Source organism: Hyla sarda, chromosome 2 (genome assembly GCF_029499605.1).
Source record: "Hyla sarda isolate aHylSar1 chromosome 2, aHylSar1.hap1, whole genome shotgun sequence".
Classification (NCBI taxonomy): Eukaryota; Metazoa; Chordata; class Amphibia; order Anura; family Hylidae; genus Hyla; species Hyla sarda.
In genome coordinates, this window is record NC_079190.1 from 220,609,081 (window position 1) to 220,630,732 (window position 21,652).

Below are 21,652 nucleotides of genomic sequence, written 5' to 3' on the forward strand. Positions count from 1 at the left end.
TTCCTTTTCATAAGGGGTAAAAGGAGAAAAAGCCCCCCAAAATTTGTAACTCAATTGCTCCCCAGTAAGGAAATACCCCATATGTGGCCCTAAATGTGGCCCTAAACCACCGGTCACACTACTGTTCCCCCGTTCTGCCCCGACCACCGTGGGTGGGCAGAAAGGGGGAACCGAACTTTAACCCCCCCGATCTGCTATTGGTCTGACCAACCAATAGCAGGGATAGGGGGGGGTGGCACCCCTGGCACCTCACTCCTATCCCTTCAGGGGGATCAGGGGTGTCTTGGACTCCCCTTATCCCCCTAATTTTCCGGGTCACCGGAGACCCGTATGACCCCGAATCGCTGCAGATTGCTGGTCTGAATTGACTGGCGCTTTGCGGTGATCTCCCCCTCGGCGATGTGCCGGGATGCCTGCTGAATGATTTCCGTACCTGTACGCCCTATTTCCTTAAGGACTCAGGATGCAGGGCGTATGCATACGCCCTGCGTCCTGAAGAGGTTAAAACAAAGTTGATTCCAGACAACACCTGTAATGCAGGGAAGTGATCTATACAACCACTGCATGGGTTTATGACATCAGTATATCAATAAGACACAATCTTCATAATAGCTAGGAGCTCAGCCTCCTCTCCATAAGGAATGACCTCTTCACAGGTCACAGAGCATGCCTAGTAATTGATCATACTTATGTTATTATGGTCTGGGTCAGTCTATTGTGTTTATTTCCATGAATCTTGCTGTAAAGCATATGTCAAAACGCTCTTAAAAACAGCTCAGGAAAGATGGCTGCCCCATAAATATATTGTAAATACTAAATGAAATAAACAGATAAGAAAAAAAAAACATGTTTCAGTATCTGGCTCTAAACTATAAAAACCCTATAGGTGATACATTCACTTTATTAGATCCATTCTTAATCAGTAGATTCTATGAAGCAATAAACAAGCATCTGTATACAGTGTACCATCTGCTGCTAACATACTGTACCTGTTCCTGTGTCTAGCACATAAGTGGAATTTTCTGTATTTATTTGACTCTTCAAACAGTCAGTCAATTCATTGGAATTAAACGTGTGTTCTGTGAAGGGAAGAATGCGCGTATTAGAAGTTGGCAAAACAAATAATTACAGAATAGAACTGACGGGCACCTACATACACAGTCATCACACATCATTGTAACATAGTTTGATGCACCTTAAAGAGGACTTGACACCTAATATGAAAATGCGCTGTCTAGCCAAGAGGACGTGGGCACCAGTGATTCTCCAGAGGTGGAGCTAGCTTACACCCTCTGTTGCTGTCCTAACAATGTAAGGCTGCCTTACAGACAGTGCTGGTCATGTGATTCTGCGAGATTAACGTTATGTAGCAATACCACATGGGTGCAGAATTCACACAATATTACGCTGCACAGCACTGTCTGTAAGCCAGTCTTACACTTACATTACACCATAAGAGGCTATAAAGGTAGCTCAGGCTCTGGAGAATTGCTGGTGTACAGCTGTATATAGCTAGATCTTATATACCCTGAGTTCATTTTTGAGGTTCAGGCCCATGCGAGTCTGTTTATTAAAGGTTCCCATCTGGTATGAGGTTGTTTTCGTATGCTTGATATTCACACATGTAATTTATGTGTCTGCATTTGCATTGCAGTGTACACCTTTGCATTTTTATTTTATTTTCGTTGGAGGTGTTTTTTAGCACTGTATGTGTGGATCAGAATACAGAGCTGGATTCTACCTGTCCTAAGTAAATATTGTAGGTGTTAGGACCAGGTGATATGAGTCTGTTTAGTGTAGGTTTCCATTTTAAATTAGGTCTTGACACTACAGGTGCTCTTAAGCAATTTGACCAAAATGTGCCCTAACAACCTCTGGTTTACATGTACAGTAAATATATGCAACATGAATGCAACTGAAAATAATTCAAATATTCAATGTTCCCATATGTCTTAACATTTGCCATGTAAATCTCTATTTTGTGTGTTCTCCCATTTGTGTTGCGGCGGTGGCAGAGTACACGGTGCACATGTGAAACTTCAGTTGGCGATGCTGATCGGTTTTGTTTTTTTGTATTGTCAGTATTCTTCTGACATACAGAATATTGTCCTCAGCGATTGTTAGGCCCCCTGTTACCATGGCAACTCAATCCCCCCTCAAGGAAGAGGGGGGGGGGGATCAATAGACTTGTCCCTCTATTAAACTCCTCAGATGCCATAGTTGCTACTGACATAGTTGCTCCTAGGGGATTAAATGTTCGAAATCTAAGGTACCTTTGGTCCCAACTGTTAGAGCAAGGTGGAGACCATAAAATACAAGTGATAGCGCAGGCACACAGCTCCTGTCACTGAGGTCCCTTATTCAGGAGCCTCATCTCCAGGTTAGTATGGAGAACCAGAAAACCGAGTAATGCTTTATTTCCCATGTGATGGGGCTGCCAGAAATATTTGCTGCAAGTTTTTCCCACATTACATTACAGCTGGTTGCCTAAAGTCCCAGGAGGAGAATACTATACTATACTATATAGTGATCAAGATTAGTTTCTTGTCAAGTGATCCTTCTAGCAAGTAGGGATTGTCCAAAGAGTCAATGTCCAATGATATTAATTGGTAGGAAACTCATATACTTTTCATGAAGTCCTGCAGCAGCCAAGGTGTGTATTAGGATGTATAATAGCTGCACTGTATAATACATGCTGCAGCTGCTGAAGAACCTAATTTTAAGCAAATAGAAATTCTCATCAATGAGTGGTTAGCACAAAAGGAACTTCTGACAAAAGCAATCTATAACAACCTATTGCCTGAAATAATCCCACATGGACATGCATTATAAGCAGTCAATATAGATACAGCACAAGTCATATCTACCTGGAACTGTAACTTGGATTATTTCTTGATCTTCAGGCTCCAGTTTTATTTGTTTAAATCCATTCTGTTCACTTGAAGTACCTGTTAAATTAAAATATTTATTTTATTATACTGACTCCAGACAGTGTAAACCTGATGGACTTATGCTATATAGTTACCCGAAATCGGAAGTACTATAATGTACACATAAGAGCAAAGTCAGCTAAACTTCGCTGGGACTATGGGGGAGATTTATCAAAACCTGTGCAGAGGAAAAGTTGCCCAGTTGGACATAGCAACCAATCAAATCGCTTCTTTCATTTGGCAGAGGCCTTTTCAAAAATGAAAGAAGAAATGTGATTGGTTGCTATGGGCAACTGGTCAGCTTTTTCTCTGCACTGGTTTTGATAAATCTCCCCCTATATGTATAGAAAGATGTGCTGACTCTTTCCCCAACAGATGATGGTGAAGAAAATAAAATTTGGCATCTTTATAATGCCTGATCTTTCCGTTCTCTAGAAAGATGAGCCACCACAGCAGGTCTCTTGCAGTGACTTATTTCCCTCCTCCCATCAAGAACACATGCACATTCAGTTTGGCCAGGAATGCATGTGCTTTGGGAGGACAGGAGGGAATAGCTGTTCAGCCTACTGCTATTGAGGATGTATGGCCACCTTTGTAAATGAGAGGATAATTGGAAAAAAGAAATATGTGTATGTAAAAACAATACAGTATATATTATTGGCTCATTGAGATGGGAAGGCCTGGAAAAAAACATAAAAATTGGGGGCCAATTTTTTTTCCAAAGCTGTTTTTTGTTGTATTCCCCCCCCCCCCCCCCCCCCGGAAAATTTGGGTAAAGAAATGAAGCATAGAATATATTCTTTTGTAATGATAAATAATCTTCTTATAACATGGCATTCAAACTATATAACATCAGACCTTCATGAAAGACATCTGAGAATCTTTGTAAGGCTGGTTTCACACTACGGTTTGTCATTACGGTTTCCGTATACGGCTGGGAGGAGGGGTGGGCGGGGCTTAATCGCGGCGCCCGCACTCAGCCGTATTCGGGAACCGTAGTTAATGTATGTCTATGAGCCGACCGGAGTGAACCGCAGCCTCCGGTCGGCTGCTTTTTCGGCCGTATGCGGTTTCCCGACCACAGGCAAAAACGTGGTCGACCACGTTTTTGCCTGCGGTCGGGAAACCGCATACGGCCGAAAAAGCAGCCGACCGGAGGCTGCAGTTCACTCCGGACGGCTCTTTGACAGTCTGTGGTGCAACATGGTGTAAAGGATCGAGACATGATGTCCCAGATGTGCTCAATCGAATTCAGGTCTGGGGAACGGGCGGGCCAGTCCATAGCATCAATGCCTTCCTCTTGCAGGAACTGCTGACACACTCCAGCCACATGAGGTCTAGCATTGTCTTGCATTAGGATGAACCCAGGGCCAACCACACCAGCATATGGTCTCACAAGGGGTCTGAGGATCTCATCTCGGTACCTAAAGGCAGTCAGGCTCCCTCTGGCAAGCACATGGAGGGCTGTGCGGCCCCCCAAAGAAATGCCACCCCACACCATTACTGACCGACTGCCAAACCGGTCATGCTGGAGGATGTTGCAGGCAGCAGAATATTCTCCACGGCGTCTCAAGACTCTGTCACGTCTGTCACATGTGTTCAGTGTGAACCTGCTTTCATCTGTGAAGAGCACAGGGCGCCAGTGGTGAATTTGCCAATTTGCTAAATGTCCTGCACCGTGTTCGGCTGTAAGCTCAACCCCCACCTGTGGACGTCGGGCCTTCATACCACCCTCATGGAGTCTGTTTCTGACCGTTTGAGTGGACACATGCACATTTGTGGCCTGCTGGAGGTCATTTTGCAGGGCTCTGGCAGTGCTCCTCCTGCTCCTCCTTGTACAAAGGTGGAGGTAGCGGTCCTGCTGATGAGTTGTTGTCCTCCTACGGCCTCCTCCATATCTCATCTGATTCCCATTAATGTTCTCCCCATCACAGATAATGTTCTCCCCCCATCACAGATACTGTTCTCCCCCCATCACAGATACTGTTCTCCACCCATCACAGATAATGAGCTCCCCATCACAGATAATGAGCTCCCATCACAGATAATGTGCACCCCCATCACAGCTAAAGTTCTCCACCCCATCACAGATAATGTGCTCTTCCATCACAGATAATGTGCTCCCCCATTACAGATAATGTTTTTCCCATATTTTATTTTGGCTTACTAGTAAATTAGTTTTATTTTCCTTCATGTTGCATGTTGGTAAGACCAATAATCCAGCATTGAAATTATTTTCAATTTGTAAAAACTATTTTTTTTTTTCAAAAATGTAAAAATACCCCAGTTTTTTTTTCCATGGCTTCAAAATTTCTGGAAATTTTAAATCTCTACTGGTGCATTAAAGAGTGTGCCAAAATTGTCGATCTGAATACTTTTGAAATAAATGAATGTGAAAATAAGCAGTGCATCTGCTGCTGGTCCAAGTCTTCAAAATGTAAATTTTCCCTTGTGTGTAAGGAAGAATATCCCCTCTTGGCTAATATTATCAGAAGGAACAAGGTCTTTTCCTAGCTATGCTGTGGTATTTCCTAATTTATTATCTGCAAATGTAGTGATAATTACTTTCAATTTCTGTAAACTTTGTTTTTTAACATGAATTAAAATTGATGAGCACTCAGGGACCATTGGAGACTTCATAATGGTGGCATTTCTGATGGACTTAAAAGGTGATTTCATCAAGTCAGCTACCTCATATGGATTTTTAGGTGCAAAATTGAAAGGGTTATGATTTTAAAAGGTGAGGAAAAACAAAAGTGCAAAAACAGAAAAACGCTATGTCCTTAAGGCGTTAAAACTTTTGGACACTACCATCAACTTTGATAGCGGCATCTAAAGTGTTAATGTCAAACATCAGCATGATTGGTGATGTCTGGCATTAGCCAAGGGTTCTAGCTAATGATTTATACAACACAGTGGGAGCAGGTACTGTGCGTACATATACGCCTTGCGTCCTTAGGGATCATTTACACGGATGGATCCCCAGCATATTTTACGCTGCGGATCCCCTGACAATGGACCCTACAGTGCTGCCTCCATCTGTGCCTGCTCAAAACAGCAATCCTCCGTAACGAGCAGACACGCTTTGATGTGTATACTGGCACACATCGCGGCTGCTCTCGGCCTAGCTCAGAGAGCAGGAGCGGCCATGACGTGAGCGAGTATACACATCAAAAGCATGTCTGCTCGTAGCGGACGATTGCCATTATGAGCAGGCACAGATGGAGGCAGCACTGTAGGGTCCATTGTCGGTGGATCTGCAGCATAAAATACTGTGGATCCATCCCTGAATGAGCCCTTAGGGTACGTTCACACGTACAGGATCTGCTGTATATTTTCTGCAGCTGATTTTGCTACCTATTGAAGCTAATGGCTTGCAAAATCAGCTATACAAAATATGCAGCAAAAATATGCAGCTGAACCTGTACATGTGAATGTACCCTTAAGGGGTTAATGATAAACTAGCAGTGTGTTCACATGTTGTCCTTCCAGAGGGGTCACTTTCCCTCCTCCAGTGACCACAGGTCTCCAACAGGTCACGTTACCAGAACAATTTATGGAAAAATTGCGGCAAAAGTTGTGCGGTTTTACCGCGATTTACGAAAAACCACGGTAAAACGGCGCAATTTTACAGTGATTTTTCCCGAAAATTGTTCTGATAAAGTGACCTGTGGACACTGAAGGAGGGAAAGTGACCCCTCTGGTCTGCTACTATACACATGACCAAGCCCCAGGATATACTGCTGATCAGGGGGGAGAGAGGGAGGACACGGGACATCACTCACCTCACATGAAGCTGCTCTGTGTTCCGAAGGCCTGTCAGCTCTCGACCCCGTCCTCTCCTGTGCTGGGGGCGGAGCCATCATCAGGTACCTTCATTCCTGCTCTGCCTGTCTCTGCTAATGATACGCAGATCAGGAGCAGCGCAGGGATATCCCCAGCAGCTGCAGCGGGCTCTTTACCCAGCTGGTCAGTCCGCCCCTGGCCCCGATACTAGTATCGGGACATCCCTATTTATTTTAAATTGGGGGGGGGGGGGGGCACAAGGGGGGGCACGGCCTGATCTAGGGGGGGCCATGGCCCCCTCTGGCCCCCCCCTAGAGACGCCACTGCTTAAAAGGGGTACTCCGCCCCTGGACATCTTATCCCCTATCCAAAAGAATAGGGGATAAGATGTCTGATCGCGGGGGTCCCGCCGCTGGGAACCCTCGCGATCTCTCCTGCAGCACCCTGTGTCATCTGCTGCACAGAGTGAACTTCGCTCCATGCCTGATGACGGGGAATACAGAGCATAGTGACGTCACGGCCCTGCCCCTTGTGACGTCACGCCCCCCCCCCCAGTACAGAATAACGTGTTCTTCTGTACTCCTGCCCATCCTGTGTGGCAGATGCTGCTTCAATGTCCGTCTTGGGCCCACATTCCTCAGGACTCTATACATTATGGTTAAGTTATTGGTATTTTCTATGTACTTGTCTCTTTAAACTTTAAGCCTGTTGTCATGGACCTTGTTGTTAGGGGAGTATGCAGAGGTGAACCATGTGACTTATCTGCCCAATGGGACCCTTCTAAATTGCTCCCATATATAGTGAGGTCAGAGTTCAGTTCAGTCAGTTCTGAGGTACATTTGAGAGAAGTGTGAAGTATGTCTGTGAGGGGATTCTGGAGGAGGCCTGAGGCCTAGTCCAGCAACCACATATCTACTACCAGTTAACCACTGCGCCTGGGTGAAGGTCAAAGCCTGGCGGTAAGCACTAAAGTCCAGGGATCAATTCAAGTCAAGTTAATCAAGCTCAAGTCACTAAAGTCTAGCGTGGGTTGCATATAAGTCAAGTCAGTCATATACAGCACAATCAACTATAAGTCTCAGCAAGCCGATAAGCTTCCCAAAGTTCATCCTGCATCTCCTTTATGCTAATCTGAGCTGTAAGGGATTGTACCATCTTTCAACCTCAGTAAAGCCAGTTATCCATAACCTTGAGTCAAAAAAGGTTAATTCACACATTATCCTCACCCGACACCACACAAGTCTATGGAAGTTGGCGTGACGGTCACCACACCCCCTGCCATAGACTTGCATTCAGAGGGCTGGCCGTGACGTCACGATACTCCGGCCCCTGTATTGCCCTTCATCAGGCATAGAGCGAAGTTCGCACCATAAAGCAGATGACACAGGGTGCCGAAGGAGAGATCGTGGAGGTTACCGGCGGTGGGACCCCCGCGATCAGACATTGCTGAATGGCAATGTGAGATATTGACCCCCAGAATTAGGAAGTGGAATGCAGCAGGTGCTGTGATATCGGAGGCTACATGGGGGCATGAAAGGTAAGTACCGTATTTATCGGCGTATAACACGCACTTTTTAGGCTAAAATTTTTAGCCTAAAGTCTATGTGCGTGTTATACGCCGATACACCCCCAGGAAAGGGAGGGGGAGAGAGGCCGTCGCTGCCCGCTTCTCTCCCCCTGCCTTTCCTGGGGTCTAGAGCCCTGCTGCCGGCCCTTCTCTCCCCCTGGTTATCGGCGCCGCTGACCATTCTGTCCCCCTGACTATCGGTGCCGGCGCCCCATTGCCGGCGCCGACAGCCAGGGGGAGAGAAGGGGCAGCGGCACCCATTGCCGGCGCCGCTGCCCCGTTGCCTCCCCCCATCCCCGGTGGCATAATTACCTGATACCGGGGTCGGGTCCGCGCTGTTGCAGGCCTCCGGCGTGCGTCCCCTGAGTCGTTGCTATGCGCTGCACGGCGTGGCGCATGACGTCATGCGCCGCGCCGTGCATAGCAACGACGAAGGGGACGCACGCCGGAGGCCTGCAGCAGCGCGGACCCGACCCCGGCAACAGGTAATTATGCCACCGGGGATGGGGGGAGGCAACGGGGCAGCGGCACCGGCAATGGGTGCCGCTGCCCCTTCTCTCCCCCTGGCTGTCGGTGCCGCTTCTCTCCCCCTGGCTATCGGCGCCGGCAATGGGGCGCCGGCACTGATTGTCAGGGGGACAGAACGGGCAGCGGCGCCGATAACCAGAGGGAGAGAAGGGCAGGCAGCAGGGCTCTAGACCCCAGGAAAGGCAGGGGGAGAGAAGCGGGCAGTGACGGCCTCTCTCCCCCTACCTTTCCTGGGGGTGTATCGGGGTATACACGCGCACACACGCACCCTCATTTTACCATGGATATTTGGGTAAAAAACTTTTTTACCCAAATATCCTTGGTAAAATGAGAGTGCGTGTTATAGGTCGGTGCGTGGTATACCCCGATAAATACGGTACCTTTTTTTTTTATTTATGCAGGCAGCCTGCGCATATTTAAAAGGCAGCCTGGGCATATTCAAAAGGCAGTATGTAGTAGAAAATAATATAGATTGTATACAAATATAGAGAAAAAACAGAGCTTATACAGCTAGCTGCAGAATCCACAAAGAGAAACTAAACAAAACTGTAATATAAACTAAGTACAAAGCAAGAATAAAAAAAATGCTTTTCAATGTGTCCATAGTATTTAAAGGGGCTGTTGCATAGTTACATAGTAAGGATACAATAATAATGGTACTGAGCTACTGAGCATGCCCCAGACAAACTAGAGGAACATTCTAGATAGAATCAAAATAACACCAGGGGTACTACAAGTAGTGTGTAATAGCAATATCTAGACACAGGAACATGTTTTATTAAATTATTTAAAAAAAAATTGTCCTATGTTTCGTGTTATCTAAAAGATAAATATAATATTTGTGGGACAACCCTTTTAATACAGTTGGAAAAAACAATCCTTGCTGCCTTTTAACTGGTTTGAAAAGGTTTTATAATTAAATGAAATTAAACATTTTTTAAATGATAACATTCACTTTAGATACAGTCTTAGAGACTGTTCACATCATGATTTTGTGATCCATCAAGTACATTTCAATATCTGAAAAAAGTATTAAAAACATATTATTTCAAACAACATATGTTGCGGCTGCCGGATCCGTCTGGGGGTGGGGAAAACAGTGTGCTCTTGTACCCCAGCCGGACCGGCGCTGAAATCCATTGACTTTTATGAGCCGACCGGAGTCACCATTTGACTACGGTCGGCTGATTTTCGACCCATATCAGGTTTTCTGACTGGACCATATCTAGTTTTCTGATACACGGGCAGAAATGAGCAGACCGGAGTCAAACCTTGACTCCGTTCGGCTCATTAAAGTCAATTGATTTCCGGCTGAGTTACACGAGCGCACGGATCCGGCAGCCGTAGGCTGAAAACGTGGTGTGAAAGCACCCTTGCTAGAATTTATATGGAAAAATGTATTGTAAAGTTGCTCATGGTTGTGTGTGGTATTACCACTTGGCTCCATTCATTTCAATGGAACTGAGCTGCAGAACCACACCCAACCTGGAGACACATGGGTAGCGGTTTTTGAAAGAAACTAGCTCTGTTTTTCAATTCCTGGATAACTCCTTTAAAGGGGTTTTCTGGGTCTATATGACCCGGCCTATTAAAATGGGTGAGATATGGGGCCGTGACATCATTATACTCCAGCCCCTGTATCACCCGTCATCAGGGGAACTTCGCTCCGTGCAGTAGATGACACGGGGTGCTGCAGGAGAGCAAAAGATAGGGGATAAGATGTCTGATCGCGGGGGTCCTGTCGCTAAGAACCCTTGCGATCAGACATCTTATCCCCTATCCTAAGATGTCTAGGGGCAGAGTAGCTCTTTACTGATACAATTTTAACATGGTGAGGTGCATAAATTAACTAAACAGTTCATAGAGCCAGCACAGACATAGCCACAAAGAAATTATATTTTACCTGGCTCACATTCTTCAGATATGTTACTTGTTTCAGACCTAAAAATATGAAATAAATGGAGATATGACATACGGATAAATCTATTTTGAAAGACAACAATTTCTATAGAAATACTGCCCCCCAAGTTTATTTTATATTATTTTATAAAAGGCACTGCTTTTCTATTTTCCAGTGGCTCAGAGTTATGGCACGGTCACACGACACAGATTTGCCTTAAACAAATCTAATGCACGTTTTAGAAGAGGAGCAGAAATCAGGGTATATTCACACACAGCAAATTTGTTGAAGACATTTCTATGACTTTCTAAATTCTGAAAGGGGCTTGCAGAAATCCATGTGCTTACTTCCCAAACAACACCATTCAAGAAGAGATTTTACATTTTTTAAGCTTGTCACATGTCAATATACCCTAACATTTCAACAGTCTGAATTTACCATCTTTGTAAGATTTGGGTAACTAATAGAGAATGAGAATCAGTATCTTTTTTTCCTGGACTTACAGCTGCTCATACACATAAAAGTCAAATCATAAATGATGGTTTTGAGCATTAGGTCAACTACTGTGTGAAGAATATACATAATCTTTTGTGATGGCCAACAGCAGACTACTGTCCACCAAAAAATGTTATGTGGATGTTTTCAGACATTGTTATCTGAAAATCCACATGAATGACATGATCATTTACTCTGTGCTAGCCAATTTTTTTTAACTATCTCCCTAACCTGCCAGTTTAGTCTAAATTCCCTAAATAAATTACATATTAACTTACTAAGAACAATAAGTTGTAAGTATTATGTGATAATGGCTATATTGATCATATCTAGTACCTTTTTAGGAGGGCCCCTGAAAGCATTACTATATGTACCTATGTGCCTATTATGGACAATAGCAAGGATTAAAGGAAATCTTTCATCAGTTTCACCTGGACTAACCTGTCAGTACAGACAGGTAGTGCAGTGACACTGATGACAATCATACTTACCTGATCCCATTCTGTGCTCCAGTTCTCCCACTATCTTCCTCTGTATCTTCCGTTCCTGGGTCAACTTGAAGCATGGGTGAGCCTTCTTACATCACCACTGCTGCTTCTTTGCTGGCTCCTGCTGCTAGCAAACAACAGCGGTAACGTTAGGAAGCTCCACCCATACTCCAACTCGGCCCCGGAACAGAAGATACGGAGAAAGATAGCGGGAGAACCGGAGCACAGAACAAGATCAGGTAAGTATGGTTGTCATCAGTGTCACCTGCACTACCTGTCTGTACTGTCCTTTAAAGTGCTTTTTATACCATGATTAGGTTAATAATAATTTATTTATATAGCGCCTACAGATTCCGCAGCGCATTCATTAACGTTCCTAGTGTTAAAGGGGTACTACAGAGGAATAAAAAGGTTTTCAAATAAACTGGTTGTTATGGATATTGAAATTATGTGTTTTTACATCCATGATATACCATTTAGTATATGTTTCCCTGCCCCGCGGTCTAAAGCTTAGTGTCAAACACAGCCACAGTAAGCGTGGCCAAAGAACCTGTTTTTCCGCTTTAAGTGAGGGAAGTATGTGCAGCCTAAGCCACAAGGTGGGGCATTAGGGGATAATAGTCTGAGAAATGGCTCTTATTGGTCTCCTTGAACTTCCTGCAAGAGGGAAGCATCTGCTCCTCAACACTAGAGATGAGCGAAGTTACAGTGATTCGATTTGTCACAAACTTCTCAGCTCGGCGGTTGCTGACTTCAGCATGCATAAACTAGTTCAGCTTTCAGGTGCTCCGGTGGGCTGGAGACTCTCTCCTAGCACTGTATCCACCTTTTCCAGCCCACCGGAGCACCTGAAAGCTAAACTAATTTATGCAGGCTAAAGTCAGCAACCGCCGAGCCGAGAACTTCGTGACGAATCGAATCACTATAACTTCGCTCATCTCTACTCAACACCATAGCCTGGTATGGATAAGTATATTGCTGTATAATTTCTACACTAAATATTTATATCACACAGGTAGATTTATGCTAGTTTGCTAAACAAGGAGTATGTACTATTGTATTAATGCTTGTATGTATGTCTTATTTGGTTTAGCTAATTAATGTTTTATTAAATGTTATTAACTTTGCTGTTTACCGAGTGATTGTTAATTTGGTGGGATACACTGCTGGGACAAGACATTTCTGCCAAAATACTTTGTACAATTATTTCTTAGTTGTACAAAACTTAAATCAGTGTTTCTGGGTGTTTACAAACATATTTAGGCCCTATAAATGTAGCCTGTTCTTCCTGCTTCCGTTTCAAATAAATGATGGCCATTTTGGGGGCTCTAACAAAGAAAGCACATGGTCGGGGGAGGGGCATGTTTTGTTGTACTCTAATTCTAAACCACAATTGAGGTGGTCAGCAGGGTTTCCACAATAAGTGGAGATGCAGACAGGAATACCACCCTAGAACCACAACACTGGTGCCAAGACGTTATACAGCTTTGTACTGTATTCATTCTATTTAAAAACCTTAAGCCTTCCAGTCCTCTGGAGAATCAGCTGCTGTATTCTCCAGAGGAAGTTTTGTAGTTCTTTCCAGTCTGACCACAGTGCTCTCTGCTACCATCTTTTTTCATATCAGGAACTGTCTAGAGCAGGAGAGTTTTGCTATGTGGATTTGCTCCTGCTCTGGACAGTTCCTGACATGGACAGAGGTGACAGCAGAGATCATTGTGGTCAGACTGGAAAGAACTACAGAACTACACAACTTCCTCTAAAGCATACATAATCTGAAAAGTACTGGAAGGATTAAGAAGTAAAAAAAAAAAATTATAAATAGAAGTAATTTACAAATCTGTATAACTTTCTGCCACCAGTTGATTTGAAATTTGAATTTTTTTTCCTCCAGAGTCCCCGTTTAAGTGTTTGTTCCTAATCATTAACCCATGTAAACATCCCATTGAGCAAAGTTTGTTTGTTGGCTGGTCGAATCTTTTATGTCGACATAAAAGTCATTGCTTGTCAGCAGCATATCTCACCTTGGGAATGTGCTACCAACACACATTAACCCCTTCCAATAATTGACATGCTAATGAAAGAAAACAAGTGGCAATCGATATTATATCATAAACTGGAGCTCATTCTAGGCAAGTTATCTGCCCATGTTAAAGGACCCGTGTGGTGCTGGAAGGGGAACAATTTATCTGGTTTCATTTGTAGCAAAATATCCAATATAATTATCAGTCTGATTGGGGAAAAGCTGAACACATATAAAGTGAGGATTCTTTACACATATATCAAAAATAATACTCACCGGTACCCAAGCATGTCTGCAGCTGCTACATTCTGAGTGTCTCCACATGCTTCTTCTCCTGAACTGTTCACATCTGACTTTGACGCGTCTTTGGTAAACTTAGCACCTGGTTACAGATAGACGTCCATTTTTGTAATGTAATGTATAATAATTTCACATTCTTAGACACAATACATGGCAATACATTTTTGTATTTGAACATTTAAAGCAGGAAGAACAAAGGAACATCAGGGATAACATAATTTACTAAAACATATATACTTCAGAAATAAAATAAAAGATGTCAGGGTTTTCCTCCCTCCTCCGCTCCACTACTTGTTTTTCAGCAGACAGTAACACCTTAGCTGATATCAAGGAACTGTCTTATTACCCTGGCTACCTGCTAACTAGCCAGCCCCTTCCCTGCTGGGCCCTGCTTATTTAACTTGTAACAGTTCAGTCTGTCTCTGATCTTCAAGCATGTTCATGACTGAGATTCCTGATCCTAGTTCTGCCTCCTGGATGGGAGTTTGACTAGGTCCCTGAAGTCCACTAATGTTTGTCATTTTTGTATGCTATTATTATTTTAATAAAGGTATGATTTGTACTTCATTATTGTGTGAACTGTGAGGGTCTTACCACTTGTACCCCCACATATCAAAAGAATGGAGAATAACAATGCTATTATTCCACAAGGTGACACATGCTGCATCCTATTCCAGAGTGAAGAACCATCTCTCTCTATTCAAGTCTTTCTAAGTTACTGATAACAAAAGAGAAACAGGAGTGCTTCCTGGTGTAACACCTTCAGGTTTTCAAGTGAATAATCAGTGAGCCGAGGACCAACTCACCTAAAATAGTTGAGCAAGATACACATTTAAACATTTTATCATATAAGGCTGCTGCTCCTTCCTCCACACGCTCCCAGGCGTGTACAATAGACCATAATATCACACACCACTCTCCACTGGAGGATCACAGGGCGCTGCCAATGAGGTAGTCCAAAAATTCTTTAAAAATTATTTAAAAAGATTTATCAAAAAGATGTACTGCGCTTTACAAAACCGGACCAGATTCTTCTTCAGGTACGACACAAATCACATCACAATCAGAATAAATAGCAGCTGATCATGTCACATGACCAGAAATAAAACAAAGTAAATAAACCCAAAAAGATCCCATCATAAACAATTATTATATCAGAATTAAAATCACTTCATTAAGTCCCCCCGGCAACAAAGTATTAAACATAAAAATCCAATATGACTCTCTATTTATGAGAGCCTGAAACCCATTAACCACATCAGATGATACAGCTTCAATAACAGGTAAACATAACACACTCGCGACTCCCCCACGTTTCAAACAGACATGGCGAGAAACGCTATGCTTCATGAAGGAATTCAGTATATTGGCACAGTGCTTGTTCATCCTTTGACGGACAGTCTGAACAGTTCGTCCAATATACTGAATCCTGAACACACATGTCAACAAATAGATCACATATTGGGATGCACAATTGAACCTCTCTCTTAGGCTGGGTCCACACTACGTTTTGTCCCATACGGGAGCGCATACGGCAGGAGGGAGCTAAAACCTCGCGCTCCCGTATGTGACCGTATGCGCTCCCGTATGTCATTCACTTCAATGAGCCGACCGGAGTGAAACGTTCGGTCCGGTCGGCTCATTTTTGCGCCGTATGCGCTTTTACAACCGGACCTAAAACCGTGGTTGACCACGGTTTTAGGTCCGGTTGTAAAAGCGCATACGGCCAAAAATGAGCCGACCGGACCGAACGTTTCACTCCGGTCGGCTCATTGAAGTGAATGACATACGGGAGCGCATACGGTCACATACGGGACCGCGAGGTTTTAGCTCCCTCCTGCCGTATGCGCTCCCGTATGGGACAAAACGTAGTGTGGACCCAGCCTTACCCTGAACCTCTGTCCAGTAGCATTGGACTGCAATGTTTGTCTCCCTGTCCTGAAAATCCAACAGCAGCACAAAAAATGGCTGGAGCTGCACTGGAAGGTACCCACCTGATGGTCACCTGATTGGGTCACATGAGTGTGATCACGTGATGTTTCAGTACTACAACGTAGTGCATGATTATTCTTTGAATGAGTCCGCAATCTACTAGGAGTTTTTAATGCTTTTAGATTCTTAGCCTGACGGAATATTATACCAGGGTCAGAGGGAATCTGTTTTTTTTTTTTTTTTTAATCGGATCCAACTTCAGTACTGCCCAATGCTTCAGCAAGATTTGTTTAATTCTATTGCTATTACAGCTGGTAATAAAACTGTAACAAAATTTCTGAGTATGAGAAGTGGTCACTCTTTTTAATCTGTCTTTTCCTGGGGTTTAACTAGGTCATATTGTTATAAAAGGAAGGGTTTTTTTTGTTGTTTTTTTAAAGCATTTTTTAATATATGTTTAGAATAACCTTTCTCCAAGAAACGCTCCTGTAAAATTCTCGATTGATGAATAAAATCCTGATCCGAGGTACAGTTTTTATGTACTCTACAGTATTGACCATAAAGGATATTATATATCCACTTATGGTGACGACAACTACCTGCATCCAAAAGACTGTTAACATCCAATTTCTTGAAGTGGGTCCTTGTCTGAATACCATCCTCCGGGTCCCTGAATATCTCCAAATCCAAAAACACCATACTTAAATCAGAAATAATAGGTGTAAAAGAAAGACCCCAAGTGTTATTATTAAAGGGGTAGTCCAGTGCTGAAAAACGTATCCCCTATCCTAAGGATAGGGGATAAGTTTAAAATCGCGGGGGGCCTCATCGGTTGGACCCCCCACGATCTGAAACTTATGGCATATCCTTAGGATCTCCTGTACGGGGCCCCGGCTCGCTGGCCAGATAGCACGAAGCGGCGGCTGACACACCTCCTCAATACATCACTATGGCAGAGCCGGAGATTGCTGAAGGCAGCGTTCCGACTGTGCCATAGAGTTGTATTGGGGGGTAATGTCAGCGGGCTGCCGGGGCCCCCTACAGGAGATCGCAGGGGTCGGACCAGCGGTCGGACCCCCCCCAATCTGAAACTTATCCCCTATCCTTAGGATAGGGGATAAGTTTTTCAGCACTGGATATCTCCTTTAAAATGTGTGATAAAATCTAAAGCCGCATCCATGATCCCTGTCCACACAAAGAACAAATTATCAATAAATCTATGGTTAATTAAAATATCGTCAGACCACTGTGACTGTGCAATGTATTGGGATTTGAACACCCCCATGAACAAATTTGCATAACTGGGGGCGTATCGAGTGCCCATCGCACAGCCACTGGTCTGGCGATACAACAACCCATTGAATGTCAACACATTTGGGGACATTTATGAAAGCATTTACCCATTTTTTCTTTCATATAATTCTTGCAAAAAAGTTGCAACTGCGTCTACGCAATTTTCTGTGCGACAATCACCCCTAAGAGTGAGAAAAGCAAGAAAATGTATTTTTGCTTATGTAAGCAAGTTTTAGAAATTAACTTGCAGTAGTAAGAGACTTAACAAATGCGACTGTCACTAAAAAGTCGCTATAGTGGAAAACTTTGCTTGAATTTACTCCAGCACATTCCTGGCTTACTAAAATGCCTTACATCCTCTAAAATGAATTGTCCTCTTTTATAAATGATATTCTTTGTTATTACATGATTATTTTCCCTGTCTGTGATTTTTTTTTTTTTTTACTTTTGTCTTTTCACACTGATTGACATAATCAACCTCTTCTACTCAAATTTAAAACTAAAAAGAATGACAAAAAAAACGCATATGAGAACATTTTTATTTACTTAAAAACGCAAAAGAGCTTTGCCAAATTTCACAATATGAGGAAAGCAAAAAACGATACATATGTAATTATGTATTCTTTAATTGAATTGCCATTATAAATGAAACAAACATCTTCTAGACATTCTTATTACATTTATTTATACTTTAACAGGAATTGTACTATGCTTCTGTCGTTCTTAACAATGCAATGGGACGTAGGCCATTATTAGATAATTATAATAAATAATTAAATAATAATTAATAGATAAACAAGTGAGGATAGCAAAGAACCACCTCTGTAGCTAACAAGGGAACAGCAGAGCTATCTCCGGCGCTTACCTTACAGCTTTTGCTTACGTGGGGGGGAATTGACTACTAAAGCAAAGTTTCATAAATGTCCCCCACTGTCATTTAAAATATGGATAAAGTGGGGTCACCATCCAAAAAATAAGAAACAGCCATCAGGCCTTTTTTCTCTACAATATTAGAATATAAAGAACTCACATCAAGTGTAATAAATAAAAAATCCCTCGGAAACGCAATATTACCCAACTCAAGAATTAACTGTGTAGAATCATTAAAGGGGTACTACGCTGCTCAGCATTTGGAACAAACTGTCCCAAACGCTGGAGCCGGGAGCTCGTGATGTCATAGCCCCATCCCCTCATGATGCCACACCCCTCCCATAGACTTGTATTGAGGGGGCGGGTGTGACATCATGAGGGGGCGGGGCTATGACGTCACAAACTCCTGACGCCGGCTCCAGCATTTGGAACAGTTTGTTCCAAATGCTGACCAGCAGAGTACCCCTTTAAGAAACGCAAATAAAGTGCACACATACTCTTGCAAAAATAAATCAATATAGTTAGGGAAGAAATAGAATTAAAGTATTCCAGGAAAATACTTTTTTTTATATATATATCAACTGGCTCCAGAAAGTTAAACAGATTTGTAAATTACTTCTATTAAAAAATCTTAATCCTTTCAGTACTTATGAGCTTCTGAAGTTAAGGTTGTTCTTTTCTGTTTAAATCCTCTCTGATGACACCTGTCTCGGGAAACGCCCAGTTTAGAAGAGGTTTGGTATGGGGATTTGCTTCTAAACTGGGCGTTTCCTGAGACAGGTGTCATCAGAGAGGATTTAGACAGAAAAGAACAACCTTAACTTCAGAAGCTCATAAGTACTGAAAGGATTAAGATTTTTTAATAGAAGTAATTTACAAATCTTGTAAACAGATGTGTGTAGCTCAACCACAATAAAATGAGCGAGGTTAACTAAAAGCTCTCCCCCACAGAGAGATAGGAAAAAGTGGCAAAAATAGATTATTAGTCCTCAGCTCAATATCAAAAAGATTGAATGGTAGATGTCTGGTATCAAAAATAGAGAAAAAGAAAGATAATGATTGGACTGATAAATAATAAATTGTTTATTAGAAGATATAAAATATGCGTTACCGCAGGGCCCTACGGTAGCGCACAAATGGTTAAAAGGTACAATAAAATATATAAGAGCAATTGGGTGTTATACTACCTGAGCGAACATGAATAGTATTGGTGATACTCTCAATTACATAGGTTGATGTAGCCAATGTATCTACTATAGCTGCCAGCTATATAGTGATACACTTATGTTACTGTTGCATATAATGCTACACTTATCAAAATGATGGTGTGACTGGTGTGCACAAAAATGAGGATCTAGGCATGAAAAATAAAAATAAAAAATGGAGACGTTCCTCCTAGAAAGAAGGGGTACTACTAATGTGCTTTGAACCCCGAAACGCGTTTGGTGACTGTGATTGAGCCTTTGCAAGTTATATTCAGTTCACACTACAGCTGCGGCTACACAGCGTTTATTGGAGAGTTCCTTTCTGGAGAGACTTTATCCATTTATAACCTATTATCCACCTTCTTTATGGATCCGCATTGAAATCCATTTGCTAAACCGGTACAGAACCCTCCACTACTGGAATATTGCTCTAAAGTTCATTGGAGTTATACTTTTATCTGCACGTATCAATTATCTGCATCCAACGCTATCCAGTGCTTACCAGCCTCCTGCACAAGGTCAGCTGACCTGCCATCAGCTGACCTCTGACGTCAGACGCCAAGGGACAGCTCGCCGGTGAGAGTGGCTGCACATCTTACGACCATCACGCCGCCCCGGCTAGAGCGCATCTGACCATCTTCCATCTACTTACCAGCGGTGCGGTGAGTGGCACAACTATGCCAGACATTATATTTCTTTTGCAGACAACTTGAATGTGGAGTGGAAAACCCGGTAATAGCGATCCAGCTTCAATATCCACTATACAAACTGATCTGTACGCTATACCTCTTACAGGACATTATTATATTACAGGACACCTTTTTTCAGGACAATTTCACGATACTTATTTACTTTACAGGATATAACTCTACCATCTACAAGACTGCCATTCATTTATCATTTACAGGATATTTAATCATTGAATATTCATTGCATAGAAGGTTTTGTTTTGATCAATAAGCATATCAAACAGATTTTCTTTCTAGGAGGAACGTCTCCATTTTTTATTTTTCATGCCTAGATCCTCATTTTTGTGCACACCAGTTACACTATCATTTTGATAAGTGTAGCATTATATGCAACAGTAACATAAGTGTATTACTATATAGCTGGCAGCTATAGTAGATACATTGGCTACATCAACCTATGTAATTGAGAGTATCACCAATACTATTCATGTTCGCTCAGGTAGTATAACACCCAATTGCTCTTATATATTTTATTGTACCTTTTAACCATTTGTGCGCTACCGTAGGGCCCTGCGGTAACGCATATTTTATATTTTCTAATAAACAATTTATTATTTATCAGTCCAATCATTATCTTTCTTTTTCTCTATTTTTGATACCAGACATCTACCATTCAATCTTTTTGATATTGAGCTGAGGACTAATAATCTATTTTTGCTAATTTACAAATCTGTTTAACTTTCTGGAGCCAGTTGATATATAAAAAAAAGTTTTTTCCTGGATAACCCCTTTAACTCCAGAAATAATAGAGCGACCCAGACGATTGGCCTCAGACTTGTGGACCTTTGATAAATAATAAAATACAGGTAATTGATAGTTTTTAATCACCAAGAAATCTTTTTCCTTTTTATTTAATAAGTCATTCTTGACCTGTTCAGAAATCAATTTTTCATTTTCCCTAAAGTCTTCAACAAGCGGGTTAATATTGAGAACTTTATAATAATTAATATCCGTGAATGCGTTTTGCTTCCATTATGTATTGCTCCCTGTCTAGTAAAACAGTAGGGCCCTTTATCCGCAAGACTAATTATTAAATCTGAATTATTCCTAAAGGATTTGAGACCCAATCTTTCCTTTTTGGACAGATTATCCATTTGCGAAGGTATATAATTCACCACATTTATTTTCCGAAAATCTTCTAATACTAGTGAATAAAAGTTTTCCACAAAAACTTCCTCTACAATGCAAAGGATAAAAGAGGATTTGGATAAAAAAAGGTAAAGTTACTGATAACGCACTGTGTGCCTATTTGTACAAAACACCTTTAAATTTAGTCTGTGGATGGCTACTGCCACTGCTGGCGACCTCATCTGTTGAGGAGGCCCATGTTCTCCTGTTATATTTGGGGCTCCAAAATTGAGAACCCATCCATAAGTCATTTATGGTATACCCGGTGAATATTGTATATGTCTCATATGTAAAACTTATTTTAAGCTAGAAGTAAAACTTCAGCTTTCAGTCACGAAAAGTAGACAAAAACAGGATTTAATAGTCAACTTACCTTCAAAAATTCTCTGATCAAACATACTGTAAATAAGGAAAAAAAATATACATAAATAATGCTGCCATTTCCACTGTATTGTGCT

At 42.3% G+C, this 21,652-nt stretch overlaps 1 protein-coding gene across 4 annotated transcripts in view; it reads right to left on the minus strand.

The window, feature by feature from the left end:
• Positions 1–21,652, minus strand: part of GTF2IRD1 (GTF2I repeat domain containing 1) — a 228,391-nt gene that overhangs the window by 36,630 nt on the left and 170,109 nt on the right. For all 4 annotated transcript variants that reach the window (XM_056556430.1, XM_056556431.1, XM_056556432.1 and 1 more), the window contains exons 10-14: positions 21,568–21,593; positions 13,994–14,099; positions 10,715–10,752; positions 2,868–2,948; positions 990–1,079 (exon numbers count right to left, since the gene is read on the minus strand). In XM_056556430.1, coding sequence (XP_056412405.1) covers positions 990–1,079; positions 2,868–2,948; positions 10,715–10,752; positions 13,994–14,099; positions 21,568–21,593 — 341 coding nt within the window. The remainder of the gene's footprint in view (positions 1–989; positions 1,080–2,867; positions 2,949–10,714; positions 10,753–13,993; positions 14,100–21,567; positions 21,594–21,652) is intronic.